At 34.8% G+C, this 18,357-nt stretch overlaps 1 protein-coding gene across 1 annotated transcript; it reads right to left on the reverse strand.

Moving 5' to 3' along the window:
- Positions 1 to 2,808: 2,808 nt before the first annotated feature.
- On the reverse strand, positions 2,809 to 13,839 carry LOC134232235 (uncharacterized). The gene is made up of 6 exons (XM_062714186.1): positions 13,608 to 13,839; positions 12,896 to 13,033; positions 9,377 to 9,580; positions 8,783 to 8,838; positions 6,547 to 6,684; positions 2,809 to 4,401 (listed from the first exon to the last, which is right to left on the reverse strand). The coding sequence occupies exons 1-6, from the start codon at positions 13,830 to 13,832 to the stop codon at positions 4,380 to 4,382; spliced, it is 783 nt and encodes a 260-aa protein (XP_062570170.1). The 5' UTR covers positions 13,833 to 13,839; the 3' UTR covers positions 2,809 to 4,379.
- Between the last annotated feature and the right edge of the window lie 4,518 nt (positions 13,840 to 18,357).

The following is an 18,357-nucleotide window of genomic DNA, read 5'->3' on the forward strand; positions in this document are numbered from 1 at the left end:
TTAAGATTGATTGTGACATTTGGATGAAAGGTCAAGGTCATTAAAAACCACCACCTCTTTAACTTCTAACCTGTCAACCGAAATAAACTCTGAAAGGTGTTTCTAGATACATGTACATGTACTTCATGTTTCTTTTTACCCTTGGGTCAAGGACAAAGGTTAAGGTCGATTTCAAGTTCATAGGTCAAGGTGATTTTGGTAAATAGTTAATATCAACATTTTATTCAGGTTACCAGTGACCTTGACCTAAGTTTCAAGGTCAAGGGTAAAAAGATCTGCATGCTTCAGTATGTTACATGTCTTGACATTTAGAAGTTCTTAATTCTGCATGAACATCAAACACTCAAGTATACTGTCTTTTAATACATTGTGTGCGGTCGCATGTGCATGCACGTCCATGTATTTACTTTTGATAGTAGTATAATGTAGGCAATCATTATATCTATTCATATTTGAAATTTCACCCTGTATTATTGAGAACCAAGAAAGTTGTAGGCATTTAAAGTTTTAGCCAATCAGATTGCAGCACACGTGCATGTGCGTGCGTTCATGATTATTCTTATATATCATGCTGTAGATCTTCATAATGTAAGACTATGTTCAAAATTTCAAAGGATTTTGTCAGAAAACAAAATAGATATTTAGACTTTAAGTTTCAGCCAATCGCAGCGAAGGGCACCTGCATGCGCGTGAGATCTTGCTATTTTGACCATGTCATCATGTCTATACTACTATTATATCCTTATATTATGAGTTTCAAAGCATTTCATCCAATATTTAAAAAGTTACGGCTAAATCTATTATATTGGTCATTTCACGTGTTACACGTGCGCGCACCTGCACGCACGTGCGCGCAAAATGACCTTCGTTCCGCACATCAACATAACATACCTAGTGACCCTAAAAAGGTTTCACCTAGATCGGATGAGTAGTTTACGAGAACACTCGCGGACAAAAAAGTACCGGAGAACAAAGAAAAAATTCAGAAAAAGTAAAAACAATATGTTCCCAAACTTCGTTTGGGGAACATAACTAGAAGAGAACTCGTTGCGAGCAACGAGTAGGTCTTCCGTCCGATTTTTCTATGTGATCAAAACGTTAATGACAATCATGGCGTTGCCTTATTCTATCTGAATAGTTTCAAGATGCCCATGAGTAACTGGTGATGCAGTTCTTTACCAGATTTACCCCCTACTTGCAAATATTGTGCCCCTCGATCTACCCTTCCAAAGCCCCATCTTTATTTTAATGATTTAGAATCTACACTACCCCAGCATGCTTTCTTCTAAGTCTCAGCTTTCCTTGCCCACTGGTGCTTGAAAAGAATTTAACAATATATTTCTATAAAAATAACAATGACTCCATAATGTGCCCCTCCCTACCCTATGTGGTCACGATTTTAAGAGAGTGAGATGTATTCACAAACTTAAAAGTGGGGGCTCAACTCTAGATATTCTTTGAGAAGCCCCCCCCCCCTCCCCTTCATCCCTCCAAAAAAGAAGAAATGTTCACTTCCAAACAAGGAAATCCTATCATAGTACCGATATTTCTTTTGCCACGTTCCTTTGTAGGGAAAAAAAGAGGGGCTAGACCTACGAAGCAATGTTCAATGTCTGTACTAGTTATATATCTGGGGGGTTAAATGGTGTCGGGGTGGGGAGGTTAGCCCCTGGTGATCTAGCACTCCGGTTCCAACGCCAATAAGCAAAATTAAATCATTATGAAGTTGGAGTTTTCACAAAATGTACTTTGTGACTGTGTTAAACAAGAAATGCGATTCAGCAAATAGATAACGACTTTCAGATGTCAACATGCATGCGGAGCAGCTTGTGATTCTCATTTAATTTTCTTAATAACAGATGCTGAGTGAAACAGAAAACGGTTAAACTTAAATTTATGACCCCCACTCTCTATCTGAAACTGGGGAACACAAGAAGTCTTGACAGATTTAATTACTATATTACATTACTATATTATACAACTTATTACTTCAAGAGTAATGCTAACTCAGTTGTAATAAAATGTTTTTTTTTTCATCAACACAGCTCTGATTTCTGTTCTGCATAAAATGGGGGGGGGGGAGGGCAGACAATCCCCCCTGATCTGAAAGGGAAGGGGAGGGGGGCTTGTGACCCTGCTGTCCCCCCTTTGACTACACCTATGATGAATTAGCATCTACACCACCCCAGGATGCTTCCACATACATTAATTTCAGTTTTTCTGGCCCACTGGTTCTTGAAAAGATTTTTCCTAAATATTTCTATGTAAAACTTGGATTTCCTATTGTGTCCCCCATCTACTTTCAGGGGTAATGATCTTCACAATTTACACTTTTTAAGATGCTTCTATGCAAGGTTCGGGTTTTCTGGCAAGGAGGTTTATGAGAGGAATTCTTAATGACCTTATCCTATTTTTGTATTTTCTTGATTATCTCACTTTGGAAGGAAACCTGGCCTTCAATTTTCAAAATTAAATTTCTCCTTCACCAAAGGATGCTTTGTACTAAGTTTGGTTAAAATTGGCTGCTCATTAGTTCTTGAGATTTTGAAAATGTGAAAAGTTAACAGATGGACAATTGGTGATCAGAAAAGCTCACTTTAGCTTTCAGTTCAGGTGAGCTAAAAGTAATCCAAGTCTTTTTTAATCTTCTTGAATAAGATATTTTCCCCATAATTTTCTCATCATGTATCTTGAGAAAAGAAATCCCAGTTACCTACCAATCATTTATTTTTTTACCCCTAGTCAGAAGAGGGCAAGGATAAAGATGATCTTACCTGTGCTCATTTATTTTGCATTAAAGACAACATATTTGATAGCTTTTGACGTTTATTGAAGATGTTGTCAATGATAACAAAATTAGTATGCATTTTGTACACATTTGAGTATAATATTGAAAAAACAATTTTTTGGCCCATATTGAAAGGAATACATAAAATCTAGCAATGAGCAAACAATGTGCAAGGTTTGGATGTTGTGTTATTAACAATGAAAGAAAAATAACAACCCAAAAAATATATGAATTTCTTTTTAAACAGTGTAATGTCTGTAAAAAAAAGTACAAGAGATATTGAATGTACTGGATTATGATGACACAATTTTAAAAGAAAATAAAATGATGGGTATGATGGACAGCAAAATATAGTAGACTTTTGAGTTGTTCAATAATATGCTTTTTAGCCTATTTACCAGTTGTTCAAACATAGGTAATCCAAGATGACAGAGCTCACTACATTGAATGTTTCCTTAAGTAAGGCAAATTCATACAATAAACCAACAAAAAGGTGTACATCCAAAAATACAAAATGTATGCAATTTTGATTTGATACTTTGGTATAGACCTATTTAAAAACTTAAAAGTAATTCTTCATCTTGAAAATGTGTAATAAAAATCCAGCATCTGAGGCAAGTTTGAGAGTTTTAATCCCTTGATGCATCATCTGTGCAAGTTTGGTTTATATAAGCTTTATAGTTTCTTGGTAATAGACTTTCATCCAAAACTTTTACAAGGTCCATTATCTGGAAAATGTATGTCAAATTTATCATGTGAAGGAAGTCTATAAATGTGCATCCTAAGGTGTTTTTTAGATGCAAGTTTGCTCAACATAGAACTCAAACTTACTTGAAAATGAAAATGTGTAAAAAATAACCTTTTCACAAATAAAGAAAATGTAAGTCAGATTCAGCATCTAAAGCCAGCCTGGTAGAATGCATCCTTAGATGCATCATCCATGCAAGTTCGGTTATTAAGTTGCTCAAACTTACTTTGAAATGAAACCTGTACCAAAAATGTTAACCTGTTCACTCAACCGGAAAATGTAGGAGAGATTCAGCATCCAAAGCAAGTATGGTAGTATTTATCCTCAGATGTTTCATCCATGCAAGTTTGGTCATAGGGCTCATAGTATCTTTGAATGAAATGAAAACAGAACCAAGAACTATAACCTGTTCACACAAGCAGAAAATGCAGGTCAGATGCAGCATCTGAGGCAAGTCTGGTAGTTTGCATCCTTAGATGGATCATCCATGCAAGTTTGGTTAAAATACTGCTTATGGTACAGTTGTAAATGAGGAAGATCTTTCATGGATGTCTGATCAATATAGGACTTAAAAGTACTTCAACAGAAAACTGCTCCAATAAACTTTACCTTAACCCAGGATGATGACGGTATTACATAAGCTCCCCTAATTTCCTTGAGGTGAGCTAAGAATTAAAATAGAACATTTTTGTTTTTTAACATAGTAAACAAACTAAAAATATCTTGAAACATCAATGCTTGATGAAGGACATCTTGCTGTCAGAATGATACACATATTCATACAAGTGAAATCAGGAAATTTTTGTCTCCTGCTTAAGGAAACCAGAAGTCTCTGTTGCTCTTTCACTCTTCGGTCACAGTTGTGCTGAAAAGTATACATCTTATTTAGTCTAGCATATTAAATGGATCATTGTGTATCATTTTTTATATCATAAATTTAATGCATTCAGTGCACATGCACATGCAACGTGATAAGAAACATCAAAGAATTGTGGTTTTCCCTATGGTTCAGATAGATGCCATACTGTAACCATCAATTTTGTGTGTTCTTCAAACTACTAGATGGATGTCATGATGATATACCCCTCTGAAAGTTGTCAAAGGTAATATATATGATGTATATGTAAAATATGAAAGCCTTATCTCCTGTTATTGAAAGAGCTGTAAACAATGTTTATAAACTTTATTAGAACAAACAGATCACCAACACTTCGTAAGAATGCACATGTAAATTTATTTTGGTTTACCGGTTTCGACCAGAGACGGTCGTCATCAGAACGATGTTTATAAACGATGAAAGTTAAAAACCAGGGGCCACAGAACTCACCTGAGCACATCGGCTAGGAAAAAGCAGATATTGGATCAGAACTGAAATTTTACTGAGTTTGAAGGGGGGGGGGGCTTGAATTTCAACCCACCACCAACCAGGGGTTCATGATTTGAACAAAATAGAATCTACACTACTGAGGATGATTCTACATGCGTTTCATCTTTCCTGGCCTAGTGGTTCTTGAGAAGAAGATTTTAAAAGATTTTTCCTATATATTCCTATGTAAAGTTTGGGTCGGCCATTTAAGTCCCACCGTAGCCCTGGGGTTCATGATTTGAACAAACTTGAATCTACACTACCTGAGGATGATTCCACATGAGTTTCATCTTTCCATGTCTAGTGCTTAAGATTTTCAAAGATTTTCCATATATATTCCTATGTAAAACTTTGATCAGTCATTTTTTGCCCCACCCTACCCCAGGGGGTCATGATTTAGGCAAATTTGAATCTACACTTTCTGAAGATGATTCCACACGAGTTTCATATTTCCCAAGTTTCATATTTCCTGGCCCAGTGGTTCTTGAGAAGAAGATTTTTTTAAAAATACCATTAAATTTTCTCCAATTCATAATTATCTCCCCTTGGAAAAGGGCATGGCCTTTCATTTGAACAAACTTAAATCCCCTTCACCCAAGGATACTATGTGGCAAGTTTGATTGAAATTGGTTCACTGGTTCTTGAGAAGAAGATGAAAATGTGACGAGTTTACAATGACAACGACAATGCCAACAACAACGACAGATGACGAACAAATTTAGCTAATAAAAGCTCATTTGAGTCTTTGGCTCAGGTGAGCTAAAAATTAGGTTCAAGTTAGAGGTAAAGGTCACCAGGTCAAAATAGCAGAGGTAAATTTGTATATATATTTTTAAACAGGTAATGCAAATATGTAATCTTTGATCAGAAATGTGCAATGTTAAAATTGTTGAAAATAAATTAAAATTCATACTTATAAAAATTTGATCACTTATTGTGACCCTTCCTATCCTATAGGTTCATGATTTGAACCAACTTTAACCTACCATATATATTACCTGAGAATGTTTTGATGTTCTTTAAAGCTTTTTTGTATTAATTCCTGATTGAAACTTTCATTGTAAATTGTGTGTTATTTCTGATGCTTGGCATTATGAAATGTACAATAAAGCTTCCATATATAATTATAACTTATCAATGTTTTGCTGCTCTTTAGGAAAATTTAAAATAGTGCATTTATTCAAGTTTTCTTGTGTATTTTAAATGGTTTTAAGAATTTGAAAGAATTTTAAGTAAAATTTATATGACTAAAACTTATAAATATATCCTTAGACAAATCCCCCCCCCCCCTGGACACCTGCCCAGAGGGTCCTGAAATTATCCAATTTGAAAGAGGCACCTTTCTTCATGATAAGGCCAGCTTTTTTTTAAATCTTAGATTAGTTATGAACATCAGAATGAAAAAGTTCTGAAGGAGGAGGAAATAATTTTTTTTTTAAAACTAATTATTGACATTTCCCTGAACAATTCTAAACAAACTTTTTTAATTTGGCTTAAGTAATGATACACTCTAACATCTTTTACCAGGTATATGATAATCAGTAAAGTTTTGTCATAGCTGAATGTATAAATAAAAAACAAATAGTGATAAAGTGAAAGAGTCTGACAAAATAAGTTTTCTTAAAAGTTAAAGTTAAAACTTACAGTGACACAAGCTTATTGCCTTTTCTTTCTCCTTTGATCACTCTGTTGTCTGTGAATTCCCCACTGGGAAAGATCCGATCCATGTCTCTATCATCCACAATTAGGAATAAATCCTTAATCAAGATAGAATTGTGATCTCTACAAGAAATAATTTTCATTACATGTTAATGTGCAAGCTATGTAAGGAAGATAAGGTGTTTTTCACCCTTGTCCATGATTTGAACGATTAAGCTTGCACTTAATATTACGACTTACCCAAATCCTCGGGGTCATTATTTGAATGATTTAAAATGTAGAATACCTCTGGGAGTTTTCAAAAGAATTTCAGTTTAACTGGTCCAATTGTTTTTCTGGAGGAAATGCTTACAAATGTTCCCTATCATATATATTTGAATGTGAAAGTTTCATTTTGTAATTTGGTGCTACTCTCTCTTCGAGGGCCCTGATTTAAACAATTTTTCTTCATCTCTCTTTGGAAGGATCAATGGTTCGCTTTTCAATTTTATAATTTAGAATGTCCTTCACATAGCAATGACTTGTATGGAGTTAACAGATAGTATTCAATCTCAAAGCCGATTAAACAAAATAAGAGCAGAGCAAACACGGACCTCCGAAACATCAGTCTCAAGTGAGATCATGTGCTATGGAGGAGTGAGCATCCTCTGCCAACCGGTCACACCCGCTGTGTGCTCGTTGTCATGATCAGGAAAAAACAAGGGGAAAAAATGCGTCATCAATTCAGTGTATAAATAATGGACTAACTATTGGTATGAAAAATGTCTGTCAGCATTTGACTCAATGATAAATTGTATTTGCTGAAAAGATCATTCTATGAACCATAGAACTTTAAAAATGACGATTTTAAACTAGCCTGCTGCGATATTCTTGTTTCTTCACCTTGCTTGCCAATAATTTACCTTGTTTAAGAAATTGTTCATATGTAGAGCATGCTCTTGTGTCTCAAATCAACTGAGATATATAGTAGAGACCCGTTATTACAATGTTCACTTTGTCACAGTAAAATATCGTCAGGGATGTGATTGGCAGAGGATGAAAAAGGAGGAAATGAAATCAGTCGGGGGTCTGGGGGCCGTTACAGGCCCCCAGTGGGTGCAGGGCAGCGCCTTGCTGGGGGGCCCAGGGGGGCTTCCGGAAGCTCCTGGGGTTTCACATATTTTAGAGCTTAAAATTTTATTTCTAGAGATATCTGAGAACCATTTTTTGACCAAAAAAATGAACTCAAGTTAAAATAACATTTAAATCCTTGATTTATTATCATGCAATTTCAATTGACAAATTATTGTTTTAATTTTCTTCTTTCGGCCAAAGCCTTGATAATTCGTAATCTTGCTTGATTGGCCTGCTGCTTGACTTAGGCTTGCAGATCTTTTTCTGCTTCTGCTTGAAGTGTTAACTTAACTTTTTTATTCCGATTTATTCACTTGTGTTTTTCACTTGCAACTTATTATTCCTTTCTATTTCATCATGATTTCTCTGAAATATCCATTACTGCATTTAACTTGAACACACGAGTCCAACAAAAATTTGTTTTTAACATTTTTGTCAATACTAGAAACATCTCCACTCCTGTCCATGCTCTCCATGTTTTTCTCCAGTCTTTTTACATCGTATTACTGAGACCTGGTGATTTTGGACAATGTAATAAACAGTTCTTTTTGTATAGATTTGTTAAGAAATGAATTTGTGCTTTGAATTTACAACGTAATAAGCGTTCTATCGTATAAAACTGTCACCGTAATAGCGGATCTCTACTGTATATCCTCCTTATGCAGGTGATGAAGGTATATTGCTGCATTAGTAAGGGAATCAAGGAAATGGAGATAACGAACAGTAATTAATCTAAGAACTACACAAATTAAAAGCATACCAAACACAGACCTCTGAAACATCAGAGGTGGGATCAGGTGTCATGGAGGATGCAGGAGTAAGCATCCCCTGCTGATCAATCACACCTGCTGGGTGCTTGTCATGATCAGGTAATTAATTTGGGAAAATCTGTATCAATAAATTTCATGAATTTTCTTCAAATCTGGGCCGTTGGTTCTTGAAAAGAAGTTGAAAATGTGAAAAATTTACGGATGAATGGACAGACAGACAGACAGACAGTGATCCGAAAATCTCCAATGAGCTGAAGAAGTTGATGTTAATTTGTTATAATGTACGTTAGTTAACGTTATAAAATTTTAGGTATACATACAAAGAGAACACAACTTACGCTTCAAAAGATGCTGCATCGACTTTACCCTGAACACTTTCATTGTCTTGCATAGTCTGTGAATAAACATTTAAATTGTTCATTAATAACTAATATATGTTATTACTACATGGCAAATCATGAAAGGAAAAAACGGATAAAATCTGGTAGTGTTAGAACCTGACAAATGCCCATGAACACTTCTGTTTACAATATTGTACATTTTATGATTTATTAAAAATACTATAGGACTATAGACTATTAAACATGAAAACAAATTATGTTTATTCTTTAAACTATAAAATTTGTACTTATAACAAAGGAAAAGTAGCATTTGTAAAAGAAAATTGCACAGGAGTTTCAAAACCTTGCCAACACCATTCAATTTGAAATGAGAATCGAATATCTCAGAATTATGCATCAGTGGAGTTTACTTCTGTGCCAACGAAGTTATACAAAAATTAGATTAAAACTGAAAGAGTAATAGTATTTTGAAAGCATATGCATTATTTTACTTGATAACACATTTCAAGTGTGATGAGTATAGGCATAAAGTAAATATGAATATAGTCCTAAATTAGTATTTGATTTAATAAATTTTTTATAAGTACTTACTTCAATTGTGGTGTTAACTGTTGAGTTTAAAGATATTTTTTCTTTATAGAAGTCAACAGCCATGCACTTAAACATAGTAGTTTCCCCCACGGTTGGAACAAGTGTAACTTTTTCGCCCCACAGTTTGATTTCTATTGTTATGTTGTCCTCTTCGATTGTAATTATTTTTCTGGTACTTTTCTCTGTTTGCAGGATTGACGAGACCTAATTAACAATATATCACACTAAATAAGATGATAAATGACTTTTTTATTTGCAAAGTTAGATGCAAGTTATTAATATAATAATGATGCTTAAATGCAGGTAAATTATGAAAGAGTGAAAAAATCATTTTCTTCAACACTTTTCTTAAATGATACATCTTTAATGAAATGTTAAAGCTTAGGAAATGAACAAGAAGCCCACGGGCATTATAGGTCACCTGAGCATTATGCAACAACTTTCCAGTTTGATTCTCTATTAATTATATAGTAAAAATACATTAAATCTTTGAAAATGTTCTTGTCTGTCTCTGGGTATGAAGCAGATGAACTACCTATATAGTCATAATGAGCAAGGGCCCTTATCTTCATGTTTTAACTTAAGCCAGATGATGTATGGCATTCACAATTTTGAAAAAGGCACCATTGATCATCATAACAGTACACTTAGAAGTTGCTAAGCTTGGTTACTGAATACCCATATGCAGGGTAAGGGAACAAAAATGCATTCCAACTATAATCAGGAATATTCAGCAATAATCAGTAGTGCCCCTAACACTGTGACATAAACCCCTGACCCTAGGTCCACACATTGCACAAATTTTGAAAAGGCACTCTTAAAATTACCTATCAAAAAGAAAAATAAATGTGTTATAATTACAAAGGAGCAGATTTCAAACAATAAATTCATTTTCAGTATATAAGTAGTAGAGCCCCCCACCCCCCCACCCCTGACCCACGGTCCTTGAAATTCACAATTCTGCAAGATAAGGGCCCTTGCTCATTATGACTATATAGGTAGTTCATCTGCTTCATACCCAGAGACAGACAAGAACATTTTCAAAGATTTAATGTATTTTTACTATATAATTAATAGAGACCCGCCCTAACATCAGAACCCCTGACCCTGGGGCCACAAATTCATAATTTTAGAAGATTCATTCTTGCTCCTCATAACTATGTACTTAGTTGGTTTATTTAATTCGTAGGAGCAGAGAAGATTTTCAAAGTATTCACATATTTTCACTATATAATAAATAGAGCCACACCTTAACACCAGAACCCGGCCCTGACCCTTGGACCATTAAATTCACAATTTTGGTAGAAGTACTCTTGCTCATCAAAACTATGTACTTAGTTGGTTTAATTAATACCCAGGAGCAAAGAAGAAGATTTTCAAAGAATTCATGTATTTTCACTATATAATCAATAGAACCCACCCCCACCAGAAGCCTTGACCCTGGGGCCATAAAATTCACAATTTTGGTAAAAGCACTTTTGCTCAACATAACTATGCACTTAGTTAGTTTATTTAATACCTTGGAGCAGAGAAGAAGATTTTCAAATTATTCATGTATTTTCACTATATAATCAATAGAGCCCCACCCTCCCCCCAACACCAGAATCCTTGACCCTGGGGCCATAAAATTCACAATTTTGGCTAAGACACTCTTGCTCATCATAACTAAATACTTGGTTAGTTTATTTAATAACCAGAAGCAGAGAAGAAGATTTTTAAAGAATTCATGTATTTTCACTATATATACTCTATAGAACCATACCCTAACACCAGAACCCCTGATCCTGGGGCCATAAATTTCACAATTTAGGTAGAGGCTCTCTTGCTCATCATAACTATGTCCTTAGTTGGTTTATTTAATACCCAGGAGCAGAGAAGAAGATTTTCAAAGAAATAATGCATTTTCACTATATACTTATTTAGCCCCACCCTAACACTAGAACCCCTGACCCCAGGGCCATGAATTTCAAAATTTTGGTAGAGGACTCAATGCTAATTACAATAATGCAAACAGTTTGACTGCTTGATGTCCAGGAGTAAAGAAGAAGATTTTTAAAGATTGCATTAATTTTAGTGGTTTTGGCCATACCCCTCAGGCCCCAAGGGGTCAGGGATCATGAAATTCACAATTTTTGTTCCCTTTTAGCCATAGATGCTTTGTGCCAAATTTGGTTGAAATTGGTGCAGTGGTTGCAGAGAAGAAGCTGAAAATGTTCAAATGTTAACACACGATGGACGACTGACGACGACGGACGAAAACGGATGGCAATAGGTCACCTGAGTTTACTCAGGTGACCTAAAAATAAAGAATAGTAGATTCATAATTATGAATACAAGTGTATCTCAAATCAAGAAATTAATCAAAAATTCTTTCATTCATTTAAATATACCGTATAATCCCTATTAACCGCCCCTACCCCTATAAGCGCCCCCTGGGTCTTTTTCAATTGTCAGGAAATAAGGGCCCCCTTTACAGTGATCAAAATCATCCAAAATCGTATCAAAAGTCCGCCATAATGAGGAAAGTGAAAATGAAACTTTGTTATTAGGTAACTCGTACACAAAATATTCTTGAAGGTAAGATTTTTAGAACGACCTAATCATGTATTTCTGAAAGTGAAAGTTAAAAATACAAGTACAAATTTGTTCTCCTTGTCTATTCCCTAATTTCAAAGTGGGAAAATGAGTCATATAGCATAATTTGGGTGGATTCTTATAGTTTAAAGGAAGGTTAGACAACTTGTAGTGATTCTCTGTTATTTGCTTTATTTTTTCAAAAGATTTCTTGAAGTTAAAATATGACATACAAATTTTCAGTCAAAATAACCGCCCCCTTTCCGCAATTTTCTAAGCGCCCGGGGCGGTTAATAGGGATTATACGGTAAACCCTTTGTCTTATAATAGTTAGGCCGAAATAAAATATAATGTTTCCTGTCACCCGACTTACTGTACATTTTACCCTCTGACCCTTATTTTTTTTTTAACATTTTCAGATTTTGGGGGCTATTTTTTTGAAATAATGAAGTCGACCAACAATATTTACAGACCCAACACATCAGAAGTGTAAAGGATACCTCTACTTTATAAATCTTCATTAACAACCTTGCTAAATGTAAATTGTGAACATACTGTTTTCGATCTTGTTATTATACTGCTATATGTTCTCCATTCATTGAGTTTTGAAAATAAAGTTCTTTCTCAAAATAATTTTTTTTCCTCACTACCTTATTTTGTTTGGTAAGGGGTTAGGAAACAAGATTATTTTTCGTTTTGGCCTTATAGTAATGCAAGTTGAATTCTTACAGAAGATTTTCTATTGGGCACACAAGTTATATAATGAAAGATTTTGCAGAAAGTACGTACTATGACAAAGAAAGAAACAAATGTCAGATCTATTTTATATATTGGAAGGAATATAATATATTTTATATATCAAATTTTGAATACAGTGACAGCTAAAATTCTATGAAAGGAATTTCTTAAATTTTAGGACCATTCATTATGAACATTATGAATCACCTTGGTAACGATTCCTTTCACCGTAACCCTGGAAGGGTGTCCTTCATTTTTGAGGACTTCTGCTAATGAAACCAATTTAGGTTTCGTCCATGTTTCTACCAGTGTTTTGTCTATTGTAGGCATTCCAGTGTTCATGACCTGTAAAAGCAAATTAAAAAGGCAATGAAGATTTAAACATATACAAGTTCCTAAATCAGAAATCTGTTATACATAATGTATTTAATTGCAGCAGTTCTGCAATAGTTTAACCATGAACCAAGAAAGAAGATGGGTGAAAAAGGCAACCATAGTGGCCATTAGTGTGACAAAGATGAGCTGAAATATGAAATCTGAAAAATTGATATATGAAAATTTTCTTCAACATTTCATTTAACATTAAAATAATTACTTTGTGCAAGATATGTACAATTCAGAAAAATCCCAGGAAGACTGAAATACCTTAAAAGTGCAATTTGATGTTAAAACATTTACATTTTTTGAGAAATAATTGAAACCAATTTATGAAAGGATCATATCACAAACCTGATTGAAATGCCACAACTGTTCATGAGCCACCCCTAATAATGAGTACTTAATTGTAATACTAATAATGCACAGATTGAATACATATTTATTTGAACATGTGAGGCAAATAGGTATTTTGGACATCTTAATTGTTCTCCCCATCTTCCTAATTATGATATTTCTTAGATAAGGAGAATGCAGAACTTACCAATGAATTGTCTGTGAGTTTTATAGTGCCATCTTCCAAAATTTGATATTTGTTAATCATTAAAGGTTTCATAGCTTGGCATAAATTGAAGTATTTCTCTGCCTGAATAATGAGTTGCTGTATTTTTCTGAATTGTGTGGTTGCAGTTAAAATGGACGTTATGCCATAAGCTTTGCCATCTGTGTAACGTCTCATATCAAGAACCTCAACAGGGACGATTTTCATAGGTCCCCCATTCTGTAAAAGCAAGTATGAAAATGTCAAATCTCTTCATGATTCTGTCTAGGAAAATGTAATGTTAATCTAACCACTGGTTCAGAACAATTAATTCCTAAATGATGATATATGTAAAAAGCTTAATTAATGCAACAAGAGGTCCATGAGCCACATCACTCACCTGAGCACTGTGGCTAGGAGAAATTAAAATTTGGTTTTATTATTGAAAAGTTTATATCCCAAAGTCCCACGAACAATTATGGCTTTGCTATTCTTGAGAAGAAGATTTTTAAAGAATTTTCCAATACTTATATCAATGTAAAACTTTGGTTGACCATTTTGACCCCTTCCTACCCCTGGGAGTCATGATGTTAACAAACTTGAATCTACACAACCTGAGGATGATTCTGTATAAGTTTTATCTTTCCTGGCACAGTGGTTCTAGAGAAGAAAAAGATTTTTAAAGAATTTTCCATATACCCTTACCAAACTGATATGTTTGCTGCAGGCCTGCAGCAAGTCTGCTGCAAGCTTGCAGCAAACAAAATTGTTCGCAGGAAGAAAATTTTCTTGTTCGCAGATGATTGCCGCTAGCTGCGATCTTGCGGCAAACATTGCAGCAATTGCTGCAAGCTTGCAGCAAATTCGCAGGAACCCAACATGTTTGCAGGAACATTGCAAGAAACATACATGCCAATTTAATGTTCGCAGCAAGTTCGTAGGAAACTTTTCTCTATTCAAATGTTTGCAGGAAGTTCGCAAGAACAGTAAACAATTCAAATCAGCCAATGAAACACAGATTGTACTGGGTCAACACAAAACTGGCTATTCTGAAATGATGGAAGTTGTACACGTTTCAGTATTTTGTTTGGAATATATATCGGTTTGAATGATTAAAAGTGTCAAACTCTGGATGTAGGTGTTCATGCATGGATTCTATGAATGATACCTAATTGGTAAGAAATGATTTTGATTTATTTTGATATTTGAAAGAATATTTCTTAAAAGCACGTTTGAGTAACTGGTGTAAATGCTAGGTCAAATTTAAATCTGTTTTTTTTTAATGAATTTCAGTCCTCTTTTTGATATCACATGTGTATACTTCTTAAAAGTATTAATGGACCCAAATCAGTTAAATCTTATGAAATTAATTAGTAAATGTGTAATCACAAAAATGTTCATCAAAAATTATAAGTAAAGTTCTTAAAGTTCTGTTCAGATAAAAAGCTATCATGCACTTTCATTTTAAAAAGGTATGAATATTTTGTCTAAGAACGTAAAGAGGGACTATCATAACTTCATAAAACTGCATCATTTCAGAAACATGTGGTGGATTTCCTCTCAATTTAACAGATTTAGGTCAGGACAAAGGCTTTCTGTGAACTTGCTGCTTGTACAAAGGAATGTGCCAAAACCATAAGGAAATTGTTTGCTGCAAGTTAGCAGCAATGTTTGCTGCAAGCTTGCTGCAATGTTTGCTGCAAGCTTGCTGCAATGTTTGCGGCAGGCTTGCAGCAATGTTTGCTGCAAGCTTGCAGCAATGGTTGCGGCAGGCTTGCAGCAATGTTTGCTGCAAGCTTGCAGCAAGGTTTCCTTATTTGGAAAATCCATTGTTTGCTGCAGACTTGCAGCAAACCTCTTTGCACGGTAAAATGTTTGCAGTAAGTTTGCAGCAGACTTGCCGCTAACTTGCTGCAAACACCAAGGCTTTGTATAGACTGTCATGCTTGCTATGGCTACATTGCCGCAAGCTTGCAGCAATGTCTGCTGCAAGCTTGCAGCAATGTTTGCTGCAGACTTGCAGCAAATATTTGCAGGAAGGCAATATTTTCGGTAAGGGTACTTCTCTGTAATACTTTGGTCGGCCATTATGGCCCCGCCCTACCCCCGGGGTCATGATTTTAATAAACTTGAATCTACACTATCTAATGATGCTTCCATATAAGTTTCATCTTTCCTGGCACAGTGGTTCTTGAGAAGAAGATCTAGATTTTTAAAGAATTGTCCTATGTTTTTCGATCAATGTAAAAATTTGGTCAGCCTTTGTGGCCCGCCCTACCCCCAGGATTCATGATTTGAACAAACTTGAATGTACACTACCTGAGGATGCTTCCACATTAGTTTCACCTTTCCTGGCACAGTGGTTCTTGAGAAGAAGATTTATGAAGAATTTTCCTATATATTTCTATGTTAAACTTTGATTGGCCATTGTGGCCCTGTCCTACCCCCAGGAGTCTTGATTTGAACAAACTTGAATCTAGTACACTACCTGAAGATGCTTACACACAAGTTTCATCTTTCCTGACACAGTGGTTATTGAAAAGAAGAACTTTAAAGAATTTTCCTATACTTTTTTGGTCAGTCATTGTGACCCTGCCCTACCCATGGGGGTCATGATTTCAACAAACTTGAATCTACACTACCTGAAGATGCTTCTATTTAAGTTTCGTCTTTACTGGCACAGTGGTTTTTGAGAAGATTTTTAAAGCATACCACCAAATTTTTATTAATTCCCAATTATCTCCCCTTAAATTAGAACATGGCCCTTCATTTGAACAAACTTGAATTCCCTTCAGCCAAGGATGCTTTGTAGCAAGTTTGGTTGAAATTAGCCCAGTGGTTCTTGAGAAGAAGTCAAATGTGATAACGTTTACACACAGACAGATAGCTAGACAGACAGACAGACGGACGGATGGACAGACGGACTACAGACAAAGGTGATCAGAAAAGCTCACTTAATTTTGATAGATGCACTCTTGTTCAACATAACTATGTATTTAATAGTTAGTTTATTTCAAATAACCAGAAGCAGATCTAGAAGAAGATTTTTCACTGAATTAATGCATTTTCACTATATATATAATCAATAGGGCCCCACCCTTACACTGGAAACGCTGTCCCTAGGGCCATAAAATTCACAATTTTTGAAAAGGCATTCGATTCTTCTTTGTCATAACTGCATGTATATGTTCTTAGTTTACTAAATACCCAAGAACAGAGAAGAAGATTTTCAAAAAATTAATGCATTTTTAACTTTATAATCTATAAAGCCCTGTCATAGCACTAGGTTCCCTAACCCTTGGGCCATGATTTTCTCAATTTTGGCAGAGGAATCAATGCTCATTTATACATTCATGCCAACAGTTTGCCTGCTTGATGTCCAGGAGTAAAGAAGAAAATTACAATAATTATAATTTAAGTGGTTTTATCCCCACCCCTCAGACCCAAGGGGGGCAGGGACCATAAAATTCACAATTTTTGTTCCCCTTCATCCAGGAAAATATCTTTTAAGGATTTTCTCCACATATTCCAATTAAAAACTTTGAAAGTCCATTGTGGCCAAACCCTACCCACAATGGCCATGTGTAAAACTTGAATCTTAAGGTCAGATGACACGTTCCTCAAAAATATATAGTTTTTCCTTAGAATTAGTAATTTAAGCAAAGGTATTAAAACAAGTATCCTCACAAAAAATTAGGGTACCTTACCAGGCATTTGGACAAGATATCACAGGGTCATATTTCTTATATAACCCTTATGGGTAATCTTATGAATGGCCTATACCACAAGTTTTGGTGTACTTATATTTAAAAACATTTTGAAAACAATATAGAAAACAGAAGAGAATACGAATATGAATAGTTTTTTTATATAATATTAAGAGATACAAAACATAAATTTGAAGAACGTGTCATCTGACCTTAATTCAGTGCCTGAGGATGCTTCAGTATATAAATAAACTTCAGTATATAAATAAACTTATAAAAATAAAAGCATAGATGTGTTTGACGGGGAAATTATATATTTTTGAGATATTATACACTCTTACATTTTTTTTTTTCATTAAAAAAAGGGGGGGGGGTATTATCCATACTTCAGGTGCTTGTGGTAAAATGTTAACCTTAGTCATAATTCTGGAACAGGTGTAGCGTTTTATATTTTGCTTTTCTTTTGATAAGGCCTTACTTTTGGTACCAACATATTTGATCTGCATTTGAGAAAGCTTCACCCTCGCTATGTTATTTTATGGGGGCATCAGTGTTTCACAAACTCATTTTGTTCTTAGTGTTTTGAGAAGTTGATCAAAATATAAAGCTTCTGTTAAGATATACTCGCCTCAACCTTCCTCTTTTTTGACTCTGACATGATCTCTTCTACAATATTTGTCATCTGCTACTATGCTATGGCTTGGATACCTTTGGCGTGGTGCACGATTCGTCTGTTCGAAACCCGTTTTCGGACTGTGCAATGAAAAATCACTAAGGGGTGTTTTGGATAAGAAAAATGAATATATTTAATATATACATTGACTTACTTGTGATTTTATTCCATAAAATGACACAAATACGTTTTTCTTTACAAATATTTTGGATATCGAAGATAAAGGGGAAAATATTCCAAATCTTATATATATATTTTAAAGTTATCGCTGAACTTATCACCTCTAAATATGGAAGGTTCCATTTTCTTTGTCTATTTTTTCCCGCTGAAACTTCGTGGCGGGAAATACTTCGCGCTAAAATGTCAATCGGAA

Source organism: Saccostrea cucullata, unplaced genomic scaffold (genome assembly GCF_032062105.1).
Source record: "Saccostrea cucullata isolate Sc308-1 unplaced genomic scaffold, CSIRO_AGI_Scuc_v1 ctg6342, whole genome shotgun sequence".
Taxonomy (NCBI): domain Eukaryota; kingdom Metazoa; phylum Mollusca; class Bivalvia; order Ostreida; family Ostreidae; genus Saccostrea; species Saccostrea cuccullata.